Here is a 20,988-nt window from a genome sequence, read left to right on the forward strand (position 1 = left end):
GGTCAGAATGGCAGTGTGCAACATGGCTGCAGATTAGACTATAGGAAGCGGTTGCATTGCATGTCGGAGACACCGGGACAGTGAGTGGCTATGCCAAAGACGGGATGTGGTCAGAGCTCAGGGCTTAGCTAGATCAGTTCATGCAGTGTTACCCGCAGAGTCTCCAGGCAGACAGAAATTGACTCCGGATAGGGGGATTGGGACTGGGTATGAGATAAGCTGAGCAGAGATCCGACGGTCTCAAGGCATCATGAGCCTCGCAGGAAGCCAACATGTAACAAACTTCAATGAAACAAAGGCCATCCTACGGATCAGGAGCACGAGCAAGGCCACGACTCAAGAGGACATCGTACGTGTGACATAGCATGACAGAGGCATGACAAGGCAAAGAAGCTACAATTAAACTCTGGGTGATATTCGACACTGCAGGGTCCTAGGCCCGGGGCTTTGGCGAAGGTGACAGCCGAGCTGCATCACCTAAAGGGAGGCTTGGTATGTGAGCCGAATACGTGGCCAGCAAGTACATGCAGTAAAGAGTGAGTATGCTGTGCCAGAGCCAAGACATAGAATATTGCCTGCCTGGAGTTGCAACGCAGCTAGCATAGAACTCGCCAGCTGCTGGGGACAGGTATGCGTAGTATTCGGCGATCTGCCATTCATCGCCGGCTCTCCACCGTCGGGGCGGAGCTGCATACCCGATGGATCATGGAGTCTGCGGAGAAACCGGAACCATGGATATGCGGGATCCTCCGAGATGTACCTACACAAAAGACATAGACTCAAGGGTCAGGACAAGGGGATGGAACATAAGGGGCATTCGTGCGTCAGAGGTAGTGGAGACAACGACATGTGAAGCATTCCAAGGCTGGTGATGGAGTCATTGGACACTAGCGAGTTGAGCATCACGTAGGAAGACCCTGGTTACTAGTCCAGGAGGAGTCAATAGCCTCGACAAGGAGGCAGAGAAGGAGAGAGTCAAGCCACAGTTGAATTAATCATCAGGAGGTCCACAGCAGAGAGCAGCGAATGGCATCATCGTCATTGTTGGGATGGGTTGTGGTCGACACCAATAATGGGGGCATCTAGTGGCAATAGCGGCAGTTCAGCCACACGGCGAGGACGAGAGATTGTGGCGAATGCGCTATGCAGATTGCAGCAGACAAGAGGATTCATTCAGAAAGGAGGAGGACTGCGTGCGGAGATCGACAGGAACGGAGCCAAATTTGCCTGAAAATGGGCAAGAGCCGAAGTGTGAGTGGAAGGCAGTGCAAGTGCAACGAGGCCAGAAGCAGATTTGCATCTCCACTGCGACACGAAGGCGTTGGCTGCGCCTCGCCCGCGACGAAGACGGATTTTTCAGTCGCTGCCTATAAGATGCAAGCAGCTTCTGCTGCAGAATTCCTTCTTAAACCACTTCTCCAGTTCATTCTTAGAACATCAATTGAACAATAACTCCTCTCAATCACAAGAATCTAGTTGGTTCATGAGGTTGTGGTTGATTCCTTGAATAAGCGCCCGCCAGTTTTGACGTTCTTCCCGCTTATCTTTACTATCGCCTCCTCCACTTCCAACCACCGCCAACTACTTATACTAGCACTTTCTACCACCAACTCTCTCCTCCATCTCTCTCTCCTTCCTCAACACAGACACACAAACAAAACAACTATCGACCATCATCACACTTAAAACGACATTCACAAAATGAACTCTTCACCGCCTCACTCTCTCACCTCTTCTCCTTCCTTCGGAGCCCGTCGCTCTTCTCGACCCTCCCTCACTCTCGACATGTCCAACCTTCCCCCTCTTACACAACCCACACCTCCCTCCAACACCCTCATCATAACCGACCTGAACGACATTCTTCTCTTCCAACCCGACTCCCTCGCCAACCTCAAAGCCTACCTCGAATCTTTGGCTCCTCTCAACTCCTTCTCCCCACTCCCCTCCCTCCGCCGCATCCTCTGCTCCTTCCACACGGACTCCGACGCTCTCCGCATTCGCAAACTCCTAACTGGCGCACCACTGCTCAACCGCCCCATCATCCCTAAGATCTACTTCGGTGAACCAACCCCCATCATGGACGACCTCGAATCCCGCCCCAAACTCCTGGAGGCCCCGCAAGTCGACAAGCTCTTCTTCATCTCACCGCCGCCCTCCCCGCCCCACGGCTGGGTCATGCGCCAAGAAGATCCCCCGAACAAGGAAGTCCACGCCAGCGATCTCGCACAGGCCTTGGCCAAGTTGAAGACGGAGCAGTCCGGTGTGGAGGAAGCAGCGACGGGAGTTGTCGTTTCGTCTATCGAACAGCAGCAGCAGCAGCAACAACAACAACAACAACCAGGTACCCCGATGTCCATGACCTCGGATAAGAGGACGAGCAGTTGGCCCGTGTCGCTATCGCAGACTCGCAGCCGGAGCAGCACCCTCATCTACCACCCCGAGGACCATGGAGGTAGCCCTAACTTGCCCGCTGTCATGGTCGAGGACACGAGTGCTTCCCCAGACGAGGATATTGATATGGACATGAGTCCGATCGAAATGTCGGTCAAGAAGATGCCGCCCAAGACGTCGCGGCCACCAGTGGAGCTGATGGGAGGGAATTAGTTGCAATATTCTTTCGCTGCTCTATCTTTTTTTATCGCTTCCGTTTTAATGTACAGTCCTCGGTGTGACTGGGCGCATGTGGTGCATGGGATTGGATTTCTCTGATATTGGACTCGATTTTGGGATGCATCGTTTGGCCAGCATGCTTTCTATGGTTACTTGCAGTAAATGTTTTGAATCATGAATGGCGTCTGGGATTGGGATGGGGAGATTGTCTTGTCTTATGTGCATATATGTTCAGCATTCTGTGTTTATGAAGCATGTGTACTCTTTTTCTTCTCTCTTGTGATCGACTCTTGAATATGCAGACCGATCGGCTATATACAGTGACATGCAAATATACCTAAAAATTCGGATAAACACTCAAATCAATTGCCTACTACTAGTAAGAACCCACCAGCTGTTCCAAAGCCGATGTTACAGCTGAAATCAAGTCCCTCAAAGGTTTCTGAGTTGGAGTTCCTAATCGAACTTGTACTTCACGATCAGATCAAACATATACTACTAATAGTATATAACAAAGCATTTCGGCATTCACATGTGACTGGTATCTGCTTTTACCCTGTAGATACTATTGACTGCTGTACGACCTCCACCACATGAACAGGCACGTGCATGATAGATACTACACACCCTACCCAATCCCTAGTCAAAAAGCACCACAGCACTGTTCTTAACGACCTCCGGACCCAGCACGGCCGCCAACTCGGCGATAATGCCTTTAACTGACTGCGGGTTATCGATGGGCATTTTCTCCCATCCGACAAGGTCCTGTAGGATGATTAGTTAGCATACACTTTACACACACGTCCATTCATCCATCCAGATATACAGGTATGCTGCCAGAGCGGGAGCGAAGATAGAATTTAAGTGTGGACTTACAATCATATGCACGAAAGTGCCATGGACCAGCAGAAGCCAGTGATCAAGATCCAGCGCTTTGACTTCGTCGAGCGTCATGTTACCGGGCATGTTTAGGTCGAAGAGGGAGACTTCTTCATCGTTGATCTCGGCGTCTGCTTCTTGTGTCGCCGCGTTGTCGTCTCCGGTTGTAGTTGAAGTTTGCCGGTCCCGCGAAAGTGATACGTAGGGCCGTTCGTCGAGCTTCTTGGATAATTCGCCGTCGAGAGGATCCCATGTGTGGCTTTCGGGATCTGTGTACATGTCGATTGTTAGAGAACTTCATTGGGCTGGGTTAATAGTCTATTGAAGGCCTTACCTAAGATGTACTGCGGTCGGAACGTTCCCTTGTATCGCATCTTCTGACATGAGTGGATGTAGTAGCCTGTTTTTTGTTTCAAATTAGTGGATAAAATAGGAAGAAAAGGTGACTGTGTCGAGCATACCCATGTAGTAGTACTGGTATTGCGCTTCAATCGCAAAAGCGATTTCCCGCATCGCGCTGAGTTTCCCAAACTCCCATTGCTCGAATTCCGGGTCATAGCTTCTCTTATCAGTGGTTACTCTTGCTGCTAACGGTCGAAAACTTACAAGATATAGACTGAGCTCACACCATTTGGCATGAGATCCAAGACTGCCACCGCAATGAGCTTGCCATCCAGTCGGTAGCACTGATGCCATGAGCCCAACTTCTTTTCGTCCGATTTAGCCGCATTGGCCGGAGATCGAGTCATGCCCGAGCAGAGGAAGCGCTTAAAGTCTTTGTTTGCCCATTTAGAAGCATCCTCTTTATGAACCTTGGTTTGATACTTGAGGAAGAGCTCGTATCTCGCGCAAGGTCAGCTTAAGCTGTTGATAACAGAGACGGCTGCACACCTACTTGGCTTGAGAGATAGAGTCGCCTTCTAGATTAACCTCGAATCGGTGAGCGGGTTCCAAAGGTCTCTTTGTTTTTGGGTCAATGGGCCGCTTCACGTTGCTGTATTCAGCCTCATGGACTGCACCGAGAAGGTCAAAGTTGCACTTTCGGCGCTTTTTCTCCCTACGATCATACTTTGGTGAGCCCACACATCCTCCCCACATTAGACGGTCTACTTACTCCCGTGTCTTGGGGCAGAGATATGCTGCTCTACGGATATACTCGGGGCCTAGAACAAACTTGTTCCAGCGGTTGATTGCCTTCCGTTGGTCCTTCCTAGGCGTGAAGGCAGAGGCATCGAGCCTGGCAGAAATGTCAATGCAAGCTAGTCAAGGATAAATGATGGACCAATGACATACCTCATCGTATAATGAGGACAGCATGATCGTTGCAGGTTCTGCTTGTAGTACAGTGTCCCCGACCTAGACCCAGATTAGCGATTGACCAGCCAGACGGGGTGAGGTGTGGCTCGCATTACGAAGGCGAGCCGCCGTACCTTCGCCAGCCCCTGTTGACTAGAGCTTCATAATGCGCCGGGCGTACAGAAACCGAGCTAGCGTAGTAGGAGGCACCTGCAGTAGACGTGCATCAGCGGTCCCATCCGGCAGCACGACGACATATCCGCAATGGACTACTACGGCAGAGGAGGATTTGAGGGTGGGTCCGGAGAGACTCACTTCCATTATCAAATTTGCAGTAACCACAGGAGTTGCGCTGGTAACCTAGAGGGTCGAGTTAGGCCATGTTGGCGCAGCCATAGTGATAATGATGGAGCAGTCCCAGGAAGACTGTCATTAGTTGATCGGAGGATAACCGTCCCATTGCAGAGACAGGGTGGGCTCAATTGGAATGAAGGAAGCCAAGAGAGGGAGGATACTGAGTACTATGTGTGTGTGTATCGGGGGTGCTTTTTGCCATAGCGGCCGGGAACTGGGAGGGGGAAATTGGCCGGGAATGAGGGGCAGCCAAAAGAGTTACATCAAGACAAGAGGGGCACAGGATTTCCGATCCAGAGAATCGGTGGCCGAGCAGGAGAACTGGGACCAATGATGATCGCACGGGGATTGAAAGGCTAATCTGACTGGCTGCTTACCAAGAGGTCGGAAAAGCGACAACTTCCTCGCCTGTTCGGCATCGACGATGGGCTCCATGGCGTGTCGTCGCGGGCAAGTAGTGCGATGGAGAAGGGATTAGCTGGCAGCGCTCACGGCGGGAACGGCAGAAAAGAAAAGGAAAAAAAAAGCAAACCGAGACAGAACAAGGGGAATAGCGGGAATAAATTGTCCGTCTGAGGAGAAAGGAAACCAAGGGGTTTGGAGAGAGGGTTGAGGTAGTTGGAGTGGGCTGAACGGCTTGATGTTGTTGGTTTTCAAGTTGATGCGGGACAAGAAGATAGTGAGCCCAAGGCAACACCGTCAAACACTCCCTCGTCCAGGCAGGGGCAATCTCACGTATACTTAAAACAATACGCTCAGCTTTGGGTCTACACAACAAAAAGAAGATCAGACTCTACAAGGGAAAGATATAAAGCATGCCCACTGCCCGCTTCAGTAGAAGGTGCTGCATGATCATAGGACTCCCCAGTTAGTCCTGGGGGGAAGCTGTCCCCGTCACTGCTGCCGGGAGGTAGAAACAAGGTTGAAGGGGGGCCATTCAAGTTGCAGAAGGTGATGATGCTTCTAGAAGAAAGACCTGAGCGGCTGCTGCCCTTGTCGCTGCCGCATGTCAGAACTGCTGACCCCCCTGGTCAAGTAGACAAGTCCAACCTGATTACTTGACCCTTGTACTTCGTATCTTCTACACGGATCTAGTTTTCTTTGCCACCGAATTGCTCGGTGCCTCGGGAGATGAAGGAGATGCGGAGCAAGCACGGCTCCAGAAAAATGAGTTCACTACGGGGATTGTTGGCCATAGCTTCTCGCAGCAGGTGCCATTGCCATTTCCAACCAGATACAGTCGACTAGGTGAATAGTAGACTGGAGAAACCCCTTCCCAGAAAATCTGGTAGTAGATAGTAGAAACTGCTGGGCAGGTTTGACTTGAGGCGGGAAAGGGTTCAATACCATACGGTCTGGCCTCGTATGGACAGCCTCCATTACGATACGGGGTATGTAAAGCCGACGGTACCTGAACTTGCTTTCGATCGAAGCGGAAGTTGGCCAAGTGTCAATCCTCTGACGACGAAATCTTGCCCATGTCGTGGGTGCTAAGAGTTATTGGAATGTGGCACACGGTGAGTGTGCTGCTGGCCGATCCTGGAATCTCGTCCAAATCAAAATGCTCCTAGCATCGGCGACCAGGAGGCGAAAACACTCACCAAAAAGTCTCCCCGGACCATGACATCACGTGCAGGAACCCCCCAACGTCCAAGCATCATCGGCAGCATCACGGCTTGTCGATGCTAGGATCTCAGGATCCGCACCTCGACAGATCGCTGCTGCGTTGTCGCGTCCAGATCCAATCGCCACCGGGAAGTTTCTCAAGCCACTATTAGTCTTTCCTGCGCAGTCTACCTCAGTAGTTCCATTCCTTTGCAGTTTAAGTCACCGCATCGTCCGAGCAACATCAACGCTCTGATCGACCACACACACCCTTTTCCCCCCTCCATGGTTCCTCAGCGGTGGGCAAGGTACGCGGTGTGAAGCAAGTACCATGTAAGTATCTAGGCCCTGGCCCGCATACATCATCACGAACGCGCAGGTCGGTCTGGATGCCTTTTGCCTTCATTGTTGGGCTGTCGCATCCGCATCATCCCTTGTTCTTTGTTCGGCGGAGAGGTCACAGAATGTAGATAGTAGAGTAAATAGGAAAATTCAGAGAAGCCACCCTTCCAACCATTCGAGGATTTGGTGCGGCCGAGTGGTTGCTGTTGCCCCGCATCCGTTCCCAAAATCAACCTTTTTTTCCCCTACTACTATTACGAAGTATTTCCCTCTTTCTCTTCACTGGTTGAGTTCGGTGACATCGGTGTGCTCTCCTCCAATGAGCCCGCCAGGATCCGAGGGGCCTAATGTATGCAGGGCATGCCGTCGCATGAGATGGTATCCAATCCGTAGCTTGCGCGCAGGAGGTACGGGGAGAATAAAGGAAGGGGACACTAGAAGAAGAAAGAATAACAAACAAAAGAAAAGTGAATTTTATCAAGAGGTAGATGAAAGCTATAATGTAGCTGGATCATTCGATGACCACTTGTCGATGCAGCTTGAAGCTCCAAAATCATCCCATCGGAAATAGCACAACACGTAGCAAGGTACTGCCGGGTCGCATGTGGTAGTTGGTTCTGATATCATTCGTTGAATAGCGTGCAGACATCGATGCGCTACATGCAGATATTCTACACTGCATGATGCTACTACCACTACTTACTCTTAACTAAGTAGTATATACCCAGTCAGATGAAGGAATATCTCGCACATAAATTAGTAGATACGTAGATCTGCTGGTGGGTAATTAGAACCGAGAAGGAGAACAGCGAGTCGCGGACTGTTCCACATCGAGAAAACGGATTAGTATTCCACAGCAAATAACTAATCAGAAAGAAACAGACACAGGGTTCCGTCGCACGGAGTACCGCATCCAGAGTTGGTAAACGAGGTGGACCGATCCCGGTTTTGCTTCGGTTTTTGCTCTTTCTTCACCGTGACTTCTTTTTTAGAACCAGACATTATCAATATGTAGGCTATATCAGAAAAAAAAAGGGGGGGCAGGAATAGGAATAATATTAATTAGTATGACCATCTAGGGAAATATTAACGGTGTGCTTAAACCCCGACGAAAGAAAAAGGGGTTGGTAATAAGCCATTCGAGACCGGTGTGAGCGAACGATGAATTTAAGAGTATTCATCTCAATAACCATATAATTTCTACGCTGAAACCTCGTCATTTCGAACACACCAGCGCTTACGGCGGAGAGCACAAGGGCCTGGTTGCTTCCTTCAGAAGGAGAAAAATAACAAGTAGACTAGACTGATGGAGACATGACTTAAAAAAGTAAGATAAATTATTATTATTTTTTGATCCATGTAAATAGCAGTAGTATGAATTGAAGGGAAGGAAACCGTCCGTTCCACTAGTCTGGGGCCCTAATTTTGATAGTGTCATAGGGCCTTGAGTGTAATTGATGAGCGGGCAGCGTTTGGTTGCTGGGAAATGATGGATGGACTGCAAAGCCGTAAATACCGACTCGACCGAGGTGGGAGTTAGGGGACAACGGAAGCTGCAGTAACCCTCTAGGCTGCTGCTGCTTCTTCTGCTGCTCCAAAATACCGTGTCCCAAGCAATTTTAATTCCCGTTTTGTGTGTGTGTGTGTGGAAAAGAGAACTCCTGCTCCCTTGGTCCAGGCGATTTGTTGTGGAACCTCCGAGGAGTCCGCATACCTTCGGGAGACTCAGGAAGCAGTTCATGGGGAGGGCAACAGACCTAGTCTGTGACTCGCGGACGCGTGAACCACCGAAGAGGAACCAAATCGACCCAGAGGAACCGCCAGAATTACGCTTGGGGAGGTATCAGCATGTCCGGTAGGATGGCCCATATAGTGCAAAGTAGTCTAGGTTGATGGATTATCCTCGGACACAACTCCACAGAGCTACGTATGAACTGGGGATTTCTTAATTTCTAATTTTACTTTAGAGTACCAGAGAGAGTAGACAATGGTTAAGGGAAAAGGATCAGTTAGGAGAGAGGGAGAGCAAGCAGAGAACCCCTGGAAACCGAACAATAGTACCACCGGAAAAAAAGATCCCAGCGATTAGGATGATGACACTATAGTAAGCGTTCAAAAGAGCAAGTCGCAATAGGCTGACTGGGGGGGGCAAAAGTAGTAAGTTGAGTAGCGGCGGTACCTGTACCAGTAAGGTACTGGTACCTAGCAGAAAGAACCGAAAGAACGCGTATGGTTCCAGTAATACGGGAGCCCACCGCGTCGGGTTGATGGCAAAAAGCAGTGGAAAAGCAGTGGAAAAGCAGTGGAAAGGTAGCCGGGCAGACGGACGGGGAGACCGGCGATACAGTATTGGGGTGGTACCCAGACGGTACCGTCCAGTGCAGAGACAGAGAAAGAATTAGGGAAGAGGGACTGTAAGAGGGAGAGGGAAACAGAGCGCGCGCGCAAAGTCCGCTCCGGGCGAGAGAGAGCGAGAGAGCAAGAGAGCGAGCGACCTTCCTGACCGGATCGCGCCGCCCATTACTATCCCCAAAGCTGTCTCTGATTCCCCCCCCCCTCCGTCCTCTCGCCTCTCCCCCCCCCTCCCTCTTCCTCCCTATCCGTTCCCTTATTTTTCCTGGTATCCCTCCGATTATGATGTCTTTTTACCTTCACACCTCTCCTTCCAGGTTCCCGTCCGCCGCGGGAGTGAACGGGGATACCTAGTTCCTAAAAACTTCCCTCTAGTCTTAATCTTTATTTTACCCTCCCAAAAATTTTCCCTGGCCTACTTCGACCGCCTGGCCCATTTTCGCTTCGGGAACAAGACAGGAACTCACGGCTCACCGGCCAGCTCCTCATCCACAAGGCCGGGCCTTCTTCTTGTCTCAAATTCCCGTCGTTGGACATTTCACGCTTCCCTTAGCACCGATAGTGTCGTCACACCGATCGTGGCTTAGAATCGGTGTCATTGACCTTTTCCCTCACCTCGAAACTCTCCATTCCTTTCATACCTGTGTCGCGTGAAGCACAGCTTGGCAGTGTCGCACTGGTTTTTCGAATTCTTGCTATATAGACCGCGTTATAGACTTTTTCCTGGTGTTTTCTTATTCTTTTGTTTTCTATTCTTTTTCCGATTCTTTGATTTCCAATGTTCAAAATGGCGGATCATCCTCGCTCTATGGAGTCCCGGGTGGGACGCAAAAACCAACGTGAGTTAACATCCCCGGGCTTGTGGCCATTTGAAATCACCCCCCAATGCCAGTTCCGTCGATTTGTGCACATACAGCAACGCAACATTCATTATGATGTAATACTATTTGTCGCGCAACGTGGCTAACCCGCCTTGTGTATAGGGTACGGACCGAAAGGTGAACGACTCGTGGCCGGTGTGGTTCCATTGTCCGCGGACAAGACGAAGGTGCTTATGATCCAGTCCGCGGGGCGAGGCGGTTGGGTGCTTCCTAAAGGCGGTTGGGAGACCGATGAAGTAAGCGCCCAACAAGCTGCCTGTAGAGAAGCCTGGGAAGAGGGTGGAATAATATGTACGGTGCACAAAGACCTGGGATTGATCCCGGATATGCGGCCGTCGACGTTATTGACGTCCACGGCACCGAAAGCATCATATCAGTTCTTCGAGGTCACTGTGGACCGGGAAGAGGACCAGTGGCCCGAGATGCATAAGCGGAAGCGTCAATGGGTCACTTATGCGCAAGCGGCCGAATCGCTTGCCAGTCGTCCCGAACTTCTGGAAGCGCTGAATCGCAGCTCCATGCGGAGGTAGCGATGGCGTATCATTTCTCTTCCCTCGCTCAAAAAGGGCAGGGGAGTTGAAATGATGGAGACTGGCCTGTGGGCTAGAGCTCTATGACGACTTGACATGATTCTTGAAACCGAAAAGAAAAGCTACTCTCGATTTTCCCTTCTTGCTTCGATTCACTTGCCTGAGTTTCTGCCTCTGGTTGGCTATAATGCTTTTGGTTTTAATTCTCTTCTTCGGGCTATTTGGGCAGCCCGACGGTTTTCGCGCGTGAGGCGCACTTACCACTATAGAATCCATGACGGAGCGTCAGCATAGAATGTTAGAGGAGTACGGTCTGGCGGCGGTACAGCCGACGGATGGAGCAAAAAGTTGTTGGGGTCAGCATGACTTGATTTGGGATCGCATCCTACGGTTGGAGCGGGCATCTGCTTTTGGAGAGGGTCATTTCTTTTTTTCTTTTTCGTTATACTTCGACTTGATATACCCTTGCGACGACTTGCTGGTTGACTATGGCCCGCCAGCTATTCTGGCTCGAAAGCTGTCGACAGGTGCCTCCGTTGGTGCTGGGATGAACTGCCTTTTGCTCATGCAAGCTAGGAATCTGACCTGCAAAGGAAGAAAGCAAGCATACTCCTCAATTTGCGAGGCAACAGAAGACCATAGGGGCTGGCTGTCTGCTCAGTGTGTAACTTATAGTAAACTTGTAGAGATCGTAGACCTGTAGATTGGAAGACAGTTAAACCCTTACTAAATATAACACCATAATTGAATGTTTTGTTGCTCTTGAATCTTCATCTGAACTAACCTCAGAATTTTGATCTGCGGTAATCGCCGCAGCAGACGCATTACCCGAACAGGCAAAGCGCGGGCTGCAGGTCGGCGACGAACTTGACCTCAGCTCCTTCGCCATCCATCATTCCCTCCAGCATCAGTTCTCCCCTCGCTGCTCCATCCCTCACCACCACAACCATCCCTCCACTCGATAGGTAGCGCCTCTGCGCTACTAACCACACCCACCATGGACTACGAGATGGATATCGAGCCCACCGGGCCCCAAGTCACCGTCCGCGAAGTGAGTTGACCTCTGACCAATCTACCAATCCACCATCTATACCAACACCAGCCCATGCAACACAATCACCCCATCGAACCTTTCCAACCATCCTTACTAACACTCAGAATCTTAATAGGCCGAACCCACTCGCGTTGACTTCAAACTCACCTCCGTCGACCTCGCCTTCGCCAACTCCCTCCGCCGAGTAATGCTCTCCGAAATCCCCACGATGGCCATCGACCTCGTCGAAGTGGAAAAGAACACCTCCGTACTGCCCGACGAATTCCTCGCTCACCGTCTCGGCCTTATCCCCCTGATCAGCAAAAACTGCGACCAAGACGTCGAGTACACGCGCGACTGCGAATGCGAGGACCACTGCGCGCGCTGCTCCGTGACCCTGTCGCTCCATGCGCGGTGCACAGGCGACGATATCATGCGGGTGTATGCGCGCGATCTCGTGGTATCAGGAGAACGGGCGAACGAGTGGGTGGGAAACCCGGTGATCTTGGATCCGGAGGGAAACGGGCCCTTGATTTGTAAGTTGAGACGCGGCCAGGAGTTGAAGATGACGTGTATTGCGAAGAAGGGTATTGCGAAGGAACATGCGAAGTGGATGCCCACGTCGGCGATTGGGTTTGAATATGATCCGCATAATAATTTGAGACATGTGGATTACTGGTATGAGGAGGATCCGGCGAAGGAATGGTATGTTTTATCCCAAACCCTCATTTTCATTACTTCTATTCCAGCACCTTTCTGCATCGCAACCTACAGAGCAAGGGAGTTCTACATGAGCGAGCAAAGATCAATGAGCTAACAGTACAACCAATACAGGCCCGTCTCAGCCAACGCAGGATGGGAACAGCCCGCTCCCCCAGACCAACCATTCGACTATGACGCCCAGCCCAACAGCTTCTACATCGACGTCGAGAGCATCGGCACCCTTGAACCGGATATGATCATCCAGCAAGGAATCACAGTGTTGCAACGGAAGCTCGCCTCCGTGATATCCTCGTTATCAGGCACCGAAGGCGCAGACCGCAACGGCGTCATGGGCGGTGACGACGAAGATATGATGGGTGTGCGCAGCCCGGATGCCTACGAACCGCCCGAGGGTATGGACGGTGGCTTTACGGCGTATGCGAATGGTGGAGGTGCTAGCGCATGGGGTCCTAGTGCTACGACGCCGTATGGAGTCACGCCGTATGGGGGTGGATATGGATTCTAAGGTGGAATCAGTTCGTCGCACCTTCCCTTCTCACCTGACAAGGAAAGAAGCGGGGCATGCTCTTACCTTTTTCCATCCATCTCATTACCCACCATGAAAGAAAAAAACGGAAAAGACCAAAAACAAACCTCGTCTAGTCACATGCTCATGCTCATACTCACCTTACCAGTGACGGATGGTCATGACCATGACAGACAGACAGTGGCACCCACAACCCATCACGCAGCCTCGCATGAAGCCACCAAAAAACCAAACTTACCATAACCACTAACTAGTTACCACTTGCTACCAAGACCATATTACTACCTATCAGTTAGCATCCGGATGGAGTTCGGGGGAGTTTCGTTTCTACTCGATTTTCGGCCGGGCGTGAGGAATTACTACTTGCTTGCTTGATTCTTCAATTCACATATCATATTTTCACAAACTTATTTCTACTTTTTTTTGCCGTCTTTGTTTTTTTTTTTTTTTATTTCTGGGTTCAAACTTACTGCTGCACTGCAATCAGTATTCACTATGCTTTGCTTGCTCCGTGTCTGCCTAGTCATAACTTGGCTGGTCTCCCTTGTGATATTAGATTTCTTTTCTCCCTTCTATGGCTATTACTACTATTTTGTGAACTGCGCATTCAATTGCTGTATGCTAAAATTGGGCTGTTGGAAACGGGGATGAGTTTGGGGTGTTCTACAGGACTGAGCCGGGGGTGGTTACCTCATTAGCAAGGGTGTCACATATAAAGTTACATTGATACTTACAGACGAAGCTGTATGAAAATGTTTCAGAATGATATATGCTAGTAATAAAGAGTAAGTAGTAGTAAGCTCGCATATATACTATGATGATGATGTGATGGTAGGATACCATCGATACAGGTAAAGAAAAGAATAAGTAGTAGTAGATCCAAAGAAAAAGACAGGTAGATAGATAGATGACAGCTAGACCAACCACACTACAACACCATGTACTACCGTCAAAGATACCTTACCAACCAGCCATGTACCCATACCGAGCACACTCCGTCCATCAACTATTGACAAGAGGAGAGAACCGAATTGAGAAGACCAAACGAAAAAACGAAAAACCAAAGACCACATGCGCCACAGTAGATGAACAAGCATGTAAGCAGGCAACCACACCAGCCAGCCAGCCAGCTAACCTCTTACCTTCGGGGAAATGAGAGGGGAGGAAATATGAGAAACAAGAAACGGGTGTATGGATGGCAGCCAATGGAGGGGGACAAACGACAAGACATATCACGGGATGCAGGTTGCAGTAGGGTAGATAGATCACAAGGAATCAAATCAAATCTTGTCTATTTTTTCCCTTCCCGCTTTTGATTGTGATGCCAAACAACATGAGAAAGCCCTAGAAGTCGTGTCACCGAGATGGAGGGAGATGGAGATGAGGTGAGGTGAAAGAAGGCAGAAGATAGGGCAGGCCAATGAGAATCTGTAGCGCAATGGACGCCAGTGTACGCCAGCTAGCTAGAGCGATGCGAGGAGAGAGAAGCGAGATGTAAGTAACCGAAGAAAGGGGACCTGTAGATGAACGCCCACCATGTGCACAGCACACAAGACCAATGGTTCCGAATGGATCAGATCGACAACGCCATGTCCACGTGATGCAGGTGCAGAGACAAAAGAAGGAGCAGAAAGACAAGGAACGCCTGCCTATGCATGCAAGATCTCTCGACTCTATTTCATCACACCCCGTCAATTGCGTCCGTTCCCAGATCGTCCGATCCGTCGGCCAAGACTGGATTCTGCGGCAATCGCCGCCCAAATCCGTAGTAGAACTCCAGGGTCTTGGCTTTCTGTTTGTCTCGAACAGATTTGAGGTAATCATAGCTGCCTTCGAGTCCGCGGATTTGCCCGTCGATCGCAGCCTCAACATGGCCCAACATGCGACCGTTGCTACGACTACTGGACTCCATGCCCGTGAAGCTCACCGAGTCGTTGCGTCGAACTAGCGGGCTGACAAGTTTGCGCCGCAGAGTTTCCAGATTGACCTTGAGGGTTAGTAGACGGCCGCGGTGGTCCACCAATAGGTGCTTGTTAGTGACAGTGCGACTACGGACATTGGCGAGCAGCCGCTTGTTCTTCTCGTATTTGCGAACCGCAGCAGCATTGGCTCCCACGAGCCGAGTCCACAGCGACTCCAGCATCTCGCCCTCCTCCCGCTCTTGTACGTCCGACTCGCGAACGACAGTCCGTTGAAGATTCAGGAACTGGCGGTCGATCGCTTCAAAGAGCGCGAACAGCGCCGTTGAGTGCGTCAGTTCGTTGTTGATCGCCTCTTCTAGTACGGAGAGCATTTCGGTAAAGGTGCGAGTGAGGGTGGTGCGCGTGCGCTGGGCAGAGGTTTGGCCGAAGACCGCGGTGACGAAGTTACCAAAGGTGGTTGGGGTGCTGGTCAATTCAGTGCTGGACCCTTCCCCACTCGTGGCGCTAAGTCGCTCCAGCGCCCCCAGTCGCGCAAAGATCCCGTGGAGGTTATCGAAGACGACCGACGGCAACGTACTAGGCGGTTGCGACGATAAGGCCTCTAGTTCACGCTTGGCCCAGTCCATGGCGAGTAGGATAGAGTCAATGTCCCCTTCGACATCAGAGAAGAAGCGCGCCAGCTCCAGAGAGAGCGACTTGAGCGACTCGGAGAGTTCATCCAGTTGGCGGACAATGATCGGCGCGCTGGTCATGTTGGTCCCGCGCACCGATTCTCCGAGATCCCAGACGGCCACCCCTGTCTCCTGCAAGGCGGTTATTTGATGTGCGCCATTCTCCGAATAGTAGATGAGGGGCTCGAACGAGCGCGCAAACCCTGACAGCTTGACCAGGTCGGGTATCGCTTCGGGAACGCTGGGTAAGAATAAGGCGCGCATGAACGCGATCGATATGAAAGCAACGATTACAGAAAGAATTGCGTTGGATTTGGAGCTAGTGATCTTATCGAATTTGGACCGCAAGTAACTAAAGAATGCGACAAAGGGCTCACGGTGCTGAACCTCCGCGCGCACAGCGAACCGGATATCTTTGAGGCGTCATGGATTAGTTCATTCCGGCCAGGAAGCTGCAAAGGGTAGCAAACCAAGGTAAAGCCTACAATTGCTGAGGTTGTTCCCCGACCCAAAGTCCAGACCCTCGCCATCCGGGCTAGCTCTTGCGCCTTTGGGTCCCGGGCTCGGCGACCGACCTTTTTCTGGGGTCTCTGCGTCGGCTGGCAGGGGAACATTGGCGGCGATGGTAATGTCAGCTGTCTCTGCGGACTGGCTGCGTTTCCCTGCGGTCGGTGCCTCCAGCGCATCCTCATACTGCGGGCTAGGCTCGCGCGATTGCGACGGGCTCAGTCCGACCGAGGGCTTAAGGCAGAAACGGTCGTAATCGGCATTGCGCACGTAGGGCTGATGGCGATACCAACCACTTCCTTGTACATAGTCATACCTGCGTAAGCCCGGAGGCGACCAGCGATCTCCGTTGGGCGTGAGGTCGTCGTCTTCCCCATCCGATTCCTCAGAGCGAAAGCCCGAATGCTGGGAAGGCAGACCGAAAACGGGGGATTGACGAGCGTTACTATTGCTCTCAAAGTCCTCGAGCGACGCATCCAATGAAGGATGCTCGTCGAAGGCGCTCTCCAGCTCGTCTAGCATGATAGACGGCGTTGCGCACTGCAACACCAAAGAAGTCAAGGCCACTTTCGATCGCTGCGACGTCGTGAACGACTTGCGCAGCAATAGACAATAACTTCAGAGGGTGGGTGCTATCAAGGTGTTAGAAGAACGAGGGTTAGTTGCGGGCGCGCTAAGATCCGGTTAAGGAAGGGAGAATAGAAGCTATGCGCCAAGGGGGAGAGGGGGAAGGAACAGATGATGGCAGGGGTGAAAGGTAGAAAGAAGGGTCAAGATTACAGTGTAGATTGTTATAGATGTCCCTGCGAATGAATCCAAGACAGAGCAGGGAGGAGGGAGAGCAAGACATGGGAAGGTTGAGTAATGGTGGGAGGGTAGTAAGTAGTAGTAGTAGTAGAAGATACGCGGGACGAGAACCCGGGGGGGAAAGCCTGAGTGCCTGAGGAATGGCCAGCAACGGCGAGCGATCAGGCCGGTCCGACGAAACAGAACTGGAGAGGTGTGGAGAGCAAGATGAAAGACTGTCCAGTCCGTCGAATCAGTCAGAACTCAGAATAGAATGGAAGATGTGTTTGGCTAAGCCAGTTCCCTTTCTTGCTTGCACTCTTCTGTCTGTCTGTCTGTCTGCCTGGTCTGTCTGTATGTCATAAACTGACCAGCGGACTAACGGGAATGCGACAAGTCACGGCGGGTTACAAAGGTGCTTGCAGACACCCACACGAGGGGCCACCTCGAAGGGGGAGGGGGTGAAGGTTTATTGGAGCAGCTGTTGCGCCGTTAGTTAGATAGTAGGGATAAGACAATAATAATGATACGAGTAATGTAGTAGTAGATTATATAGGGATTGATATTCTGAATGGGAGTTCTGGAGTCTTCAGGCCAGGTACAGGAAGTACAAGAAGGTACAGGATAATACCGGCCCGCCCCTCGCATGCCTTCCACGGCTGGGGTTTTTATTTCAATCAAAAGGAAAGAGCGACCCATGGAGGGGCCCCGCTGGGTGGCTGGTCCAATCAGCATCGCTGCGCCACGGGTCAGGTGGGATCATGGGATGCTCATCCCTACAGGCCCATCGTAGCCTCCAGTCTGTCTGTCGACTGTCCTTCTCTGTCTAGACTTTCTCTCCCCGGTCGCTCCCCAGTCGACAATGTCCTTTTCTTCTTTAACCTTCTGTCGCAACATTCCCCCCCCCCCTCTTCCTGTATTTATGTTTTTCAAAAGAATTGTTCTCGTAAAAAAAAGGGAACGTACCTTGGTTCATGGATCTCGTTCCTGTGGAAAAATAGGAACATTCCATCTGATGGAGGGGAAAAAGAAAAAAGCCTCCTGGTGGTATCTATCTATCGGGCCCATCGGCTCCCCTCCAGAAACCACCGATGCTTAGGATTCATTTGCGCAGAATTACTCTACTACTGACTGGACTAGACTACACTTCACCCTGTACTTTTTCGAAGGGTTCAAACTGAACTCCACAACGACTGCGTTTCATCAAGCCAGACTAGGATTTGACCGACAGACCGATCCATCCTCCAAACGATAACCAGCAACCCTGATTGAGTGACTATCTACGTACTTCGTTGGATCGCATCGCATCGCCTCTCATCGGATCGATTTAACCCCCCGGTCACTACTCCACAAGTTACTGAGACATCTCCTATTCGGAACATTTTCCTCACGACTTTCGCGTAGCAGATAGATATGCTGCATTTACTGCAGTTTACTGCACCTTCTATCGATAGTTGTCTGCATTTCATCTCCCCCCGCTATAAAGCTAGATAAACTATAAGCCCACCAAGATAACCTACCATTCGACAACCACGATATCGACGTGACTCGCATCCATCCATCATCCATCCTAGGTCATGGCCACATGACCACCCTACGAAAAGGTTCCTCAATCCTACCTATCAAAGCCTCCAACAAACCGGTCGCTTCCGTAGTTCGCAATCATCTCCGATAGAAGTCAGTCAGTTCCCCCCCATGGGAGACTGGTTTCTTCTCTTCCCCTCTCTCCCCCTCCTTCAGGACGGTAGTATGTACCTATCTGTTGGTGCTTGGGCTCTCTTAATTTACCCTCCGATCGACGGCAGTCTGGTTGGTTGGCTCCCAAGCCATTTACTACTACTAGAGGAACGGTACCTTCTCGGGACCATGAACCTACCTATCAATGGCTGGCTGACAACTGGCCCAACAGCCAGGCCCAATGATCATGCTGCGCTGCCCTCCACGGCCCTGCAAGGATCATCCGCCAGATTGCCGGTGCAGTGGCCACCGTTACTTCCTCCCTGACTCGAAGCCAGACACTATCTATTTACTGTATCTATTTACTCCCCCGAGGGGTCCCCCTTCTGCAGCGCATACGTGGTCGCGAGTCCCGCCGGGCGAATCCCCGGCCAGCACGGGCTGCACGTGATACTTCTGAAACTCGGGACCGGCCCAGCGCACGGCCATCGGTCCGTCAGGCAGAAAGAAAATAGAACTAAGTAATCAAGAAGCAGTACTGTGTAAAAGCAATGCACACACATTGTTTAGTTTGTCATGTGAGAGGAGATCTCTTCAAATTCATTATGGTCTCAAGCAACCAAATTGTTTTAAAACCATGATACACACAAGAGCTGGAAGAAACACATTCGTAGAGGACACATAGGAAATGGGGGGTAAAAAAAGGGAACAAGAAGGGAATATGTAGACAGCGGTCGCGGAGGGAGACAGGACTCTATTGTATCTGTATCGTTCCAACGCAGCAACGCCAAAGGTCTATCGCGGGTAAATAAGGGCGTGGTAATGTTACAGTCCCTGACTGTCGGGTTGCCGACTCACCGCCTGTTTCCAGCACGGATAAGTGGGCAATGTTCGGCAGGCGGGTTCTAGAAGAGTTCATAACGGTGAGGTGATTTAAGCGGTGCTCTCCTTGAGGTAACTATAGAAGGTACAATTGTCAGCGCTCTGCATTTCGTCATTTCTGATCATCCGGGGTAACACATACGTGATGAGGTCGTTCCTCTCCTTGCCCTTCTTGAGACCACCGAAGGCCATCTTGGTACCGGGGATGAACTTCTTGGGGTTCTCGAGGTAGGAGAACTGCAGAAAGCATTAGCCATGATTCTTCATTACAATGGACGGATAAGTGAGCCGGAGCATACCAGAGTGTTCTCATCCCAGGTGACACCAGCCTGCTTGTTGGCGTCGGTGTAGGCGTAGCCCTCGGACTGACCGGTCTTACGACCGAAGAGACCGTGCAAGTTGGGGCCGACCTTGTGGGGACCACCAGCCTCGACAGTGTGGCACTGAGCGCAACGAGTCTGAACGCGATGTTAGTCGATACTGTTCTGTTCAAGAAGTGGCGCCTTCCGACGCAGAGCGATCACAACTCACCTGGAAGAGCTTAGCACCCTTGGCGGAGTCACCTGAATCGAGATCGATGTTAGCAAGCTGTTGTTTGGCTTTGTCTGCCGCCTCGGCCTCTCTCTTTTCCCTTTCTGCAATTTCCTCGCGCCATTGGATCACGCAAGGTAAAACAGATGCGTCCCAGCTCATGATGACAGGTGTGACGCTCGACTTATGCTGTAATTGTGATATCGACTTTTGTCTTCCGACGTAGCGTTGTTGGACAAGTAAAAGCGTGCGGTTTGCGATACGGTAGAGCAAACGCGACAGCAAATGCGATGAATCAAGTCACAGCAGGCAGAAGTTTCGAGCGCCAGTAGCCAGCCATCATAAAGCGGGAAACCAACACGGCATTGAATGAATGCAGTGTTCGAAAGGCCAGTGAATGAAAAGCCTCCGGAGACAAGGAGCGGCCAAAACAAGGAAAACTGCGTTAGCTTACCGGGAGCGAAAGAAGCGTCCTTGCCCATTTTGAATGTGTGTGAAGGGATTGAAGAGGTATTAAAAGGTATAAGAGTAATATACAGAAGAATTGGACCTGCGGAGGATTTCCTGGGGAAGATAGAAGCGATGGAGGAGAGAAATCGGACGAGGGAAGAAAAACTTGCGATCAATTTGTACAAGAGCGGCCAGCCTTTGCCCCCAACGCCTCCCGTGATCCGGGTTGCGGCCAATCAGGAACGAGATGATTCAGCACAACGGGCGCTTCCGGGACAAGATGCCGGTGTCTTTTTTGAGCCATGCTCCATGTTTTCCAAGAATTGTCCCCATTACCCAGATCGATCTGACCAAGTTCTGGTCAATTGAACCCCTTGTGCATGCCAGGCTTGAGAGTCAATGTTCTTTCGAGTCCCTACACTACTCTACTA

At 51.1% G+C, this 20,988-nt stretch overlaps 9 protein-coding genes across 9 annotated transcripts; 5 read left to right on the plus strand and 4 right to left on the minus strand.

Annotated features, from left to right (window-relative positions):
• The first annotated feature begins 1,346 nt into the window (after window positions 1–1,346).
• On the plus strand, window positions 1,347–2,965 carry cbpA (putative calcineurin binding protein). The gene has a single exon (XM_026766684.1). The coding sequence runs from the start codon at window positions 1,702–1,704 to the stop codon at window positions 2,602–2,604; it is 903 nt and encodes a 300-aa protein (XP_026625252.1). The 5' UTR covers window positions 1,347–1,701; the 3' UTR covers window positions 2,605–2,965.
• Window positions 2,966–3,249: 284 nt separating this feature from the next.
• On the minus strand, window positions 3,250–5,574 carry BDQ94DRAFT_171481 (arginyltransferase; the record flags this gene model as incomplete). Its single annotated transcript, XM_026771787.1, has 10 exons — window positions 3,250–3,375; window positions 3,487–3,758; window positions 3,824–3,889; window positions 3,951–4,048; window positions 4,096–4,332; window positions 4,385–4,546; window positions 4,604–4,726; window positions 4,783–4,845; window positions 4,920–4,995; window positions 5,517–5,574. 10 exons carry the CDS (start codon window positions 5,572–5,574, stop codon window positions 3,250–3,252), a joined length of 1,281 nt encoding a protein of 426 aa, XP_026625253.1.
• A 1,309-nt stretch (window positions 5,575–6,883) lies between these two features.
• On the minus strand, window positions 6,884–7,283 carry BDQ94DRAFT_145677 (uncharacterized protein). Its single transcript, XM_026766685.1, has one exon. The coding sequence runs from the start codon at window positions 7,148–7,150 to the stop codon at window positions 6,989–6,991; it is 162 nt and encodes a 53-aa protein (XP_026625254.1). The 5' UTR covers window positions 7,151–7,283; the 3' UTR covers window positions 6,884–6,988.
• Window positions 7,284–10,121: 2,838 nt separating this feature from the next.
• BDQ94DRAFT_51048 (NUDIX hydrolase) lies at window positions 10,122–10,986 on the plus strand. The gene is made up of 2 exons (XM_026775941.1): window positions 10,122–10,277; window positions 10,422–10,986. The coding sequence occupies exons 1-2, from the start codon at window positions 10,217–10,219 to the stop codon at window positions 10,847–10,849; spliced, it is 489 nt and encodes a 162-aa protein (XP_026625255.1). The 5' UTR covers window positions 10,122–10,216; the 3' UTR covers window positions 10,850–10,986.
• A 779-nt stretch (window positions 10,987–11,765) lies between these two features.
• On the plus strand, window positions 11,766–13,585 carry BDQ94DRAFT_145680 (DNA-directed RNA polymerase II core subunit RPB3). Its single transcript, XM_026766686.1, has 3 exons — window positions 11,766–11,900; window positions 12,019–12,587; window positions 12,717–13,585. Exons 1-3 carry the CDS (start codon window positions 11,847–11,849, stop codon window positions 13,108–13,110), a joined length of 1,017 nt encoding a protein of 338 aa, XP_026625256.1. The 5' UTR covers window positions 11,766–11,846; the 3' UTR covers window positions 13,111–13,585.
• BDQ94DRAFT_145681 (uncharacterized protein) lies at window positions 13,573–13,874 on the plus strand. Its single transcript, XM_026766687.1, has one exon. It carries the CDS (start codon window positions 13,627–13,629, stop codon window positions 13,780–13,782), a length of 156 nt encoding a protein of 51 aa, XP_026625257.1. The 5' UTR covers window positions 13,573–13,626; the 3' UTR covers window positions 13,783–13,874.
• Window positions 13,875–14,549: 675 nt separating this feature from the next.
• Window positions 14,550–16,965, minus strand: BDQ94DRAFT_51072 (uncharacterized protein). The gene is made up of 2 exons (XM_026775942.1): window positions 16,210–16,965; window positions 14,550–16,137 (listed from the first exon to the last, which is right to left on the minus strand). The coding sequence occupies exons 1-2, from the start codon at window positions 16,751–16,753 to the stop codon at window positions 14,813–14,815; spliced, it is 1,869 nt and encodes a 622-aa protein (XP_026625258.1). The 5' UTR covers window positions 16,754–16,965; the 3' UTR covers window positions 14,550–14,812.
• A 1,573-nt stretch (window positions 16,966–18,538) lies between these two features.
• On the plus strand, window positions 18,539–19,315 carry BDQ94DRAFT_145686 (uncharacterized protein). Its single transcript, XM_026766688.1, has one exon. It carries the CDS (start codon window positions 18,713–18,715, stop codon window positions 19,019–19,021), a length of 309 nt encoding a protein of 102 aa, XP_026625259.1. The 5' UTR covers window positions 18,539–18,712; the 3' UTR covers window positions 19,022–19,315.
• Window positions 19,260–20,704, minus strand: BDQ94DRAFT_145688 (c-type cytochrome). The gene is made up of 5 exons (XM_026766689.1): window positions 20,562–20,704; window positions 20,108–20,139; window positions 19,876–20,034; window positions 19,719–19,813; window positions 19,260–19,652 (listed from the first exon to the last, which is right to left on the minus strand). The coding sequence occupies exons 1-5, from the start codon at window positions 20,587–20,589 to the stop codon at window positions 19,628–19,630; spliced, it is 339 nt and encodes a 112-aa protein (XP_026625260.1). The 5' UTR covers window positions 20,590–20,704; the 3' UTR covers window positions 19,260–19,627.
• Window positions 20,705–20,988: the final 284 nt, after the last annotated feature.

Source organism: Aspergillus welwitschiae (assembly GCF_003344945.1).
Source record: "Aspergillus welwitschiae strain CBS 139.54b unplaced genomic scaffold BDQ94scaffold_20, whole genome shotgun sequence".
NCBI lineage: Eukaryota > Fungi > Ascomycota > Eurotiomycetes > Eurotiales > Aspergillaceae > Aspergillus > Aspergillus welwitschiae.

Coding starts and splice junctions, on each gene's coding strand:
- cbpA (XM_026766684.1), top strand. CDS start 1,702: ATGAACTCTTCACCGCCTCACTCTCTCACCTCTTCTCCTTCCTTCGGA.
- BDQ94DRAFT_145677 (XM_026766685.1), bottom strand. CDS start 7,150: ATGAAGGCAAAAGGCATCCAGACCGACCTGCGCGTTCGTGATGATGTA.
- BDQ94DRAFT_51048 (XM_026775941.1), top strand. CDS start 10,217: ATGTTCAAAATGGCGGATCATCCTCGCTCTATGGAGTCCCGGGTGGGA. Junction 10,278..10,421: donor GGTGGGACGCAAAAACCAAC/GTGAGTTAACAT, acceptor CCTTGTGTATAG/GGTACGGACCGAAAGGTGAA.
- BDQ94DRAFT_145680 (XM_026766686.1), top strand. CDS start 11,847: ATGGACTACGAGATGGATATCGAGCCCACCGGGCCCCAAGTCACCGTC. Junction 11,901..12,018: donor CCCAAGTCACCGTCCGCGAA/GTGAGTTGACCT, acceptor GAATCTTAATAG/GCCGAACCCACTCGCGTTGA. Junction 12,588..12,716: donor GAGGATCCGGCGAAGGAATG/GTATGTTTTATC, acceptor CAACCAATACAG/GCCCGTCTCAGCCAACGCAG.
- BDQ94DRAFT_145681 (XM_026766687.1), top strand. CDS start 13,627: ATGCTTTGCTTGCTCCGTGTCTGCCTAGTCATAACTTGGCTGGTCTCC.
- BDQ94DRAFT_51072 (XM_026775942.1), bottom strand. CDS start 16,753: ATGCTAGACGAGCTGGAGAGCGCCTTCGACGAGCATCCTTCATTGGAT. Junction 16,138..16,209: donor GGGGAACAACCTCAGCAATT/GTAGGCTTTACC, acceptor GACGCCTCAAAG/ATATCCGGTTCGCTGTGCGC.
- BDQ94DRAFT_145686 (XM_026766688.1), top strand. CDS start 18,713: ATGGGAGACTGGTTTCTTCTCTTCCCCTCTCTCCCCCTCCTTCAGGAC.
- BDQ94DRAFT_145688 (XM_026766689.1), bottom strand. CDS start 20,589: ATGGGCAAGGACGCTTCTTTCGCTCCCG. Junction 20,035..20,107: donor AGGGTGCTAAGCTCTTCCAG/GTGAGTTGTGAT, acceptor CATCGCGTTCAG/ACTCGTTGCGCTCAGTGCCA. Junction 19,653..19,718: donor GAGAGGAACGACCTCATCAC/GTATGTGTTACC, acceptor TACCTTCTATAG/TTACCTCAAGGAGAGCACCG.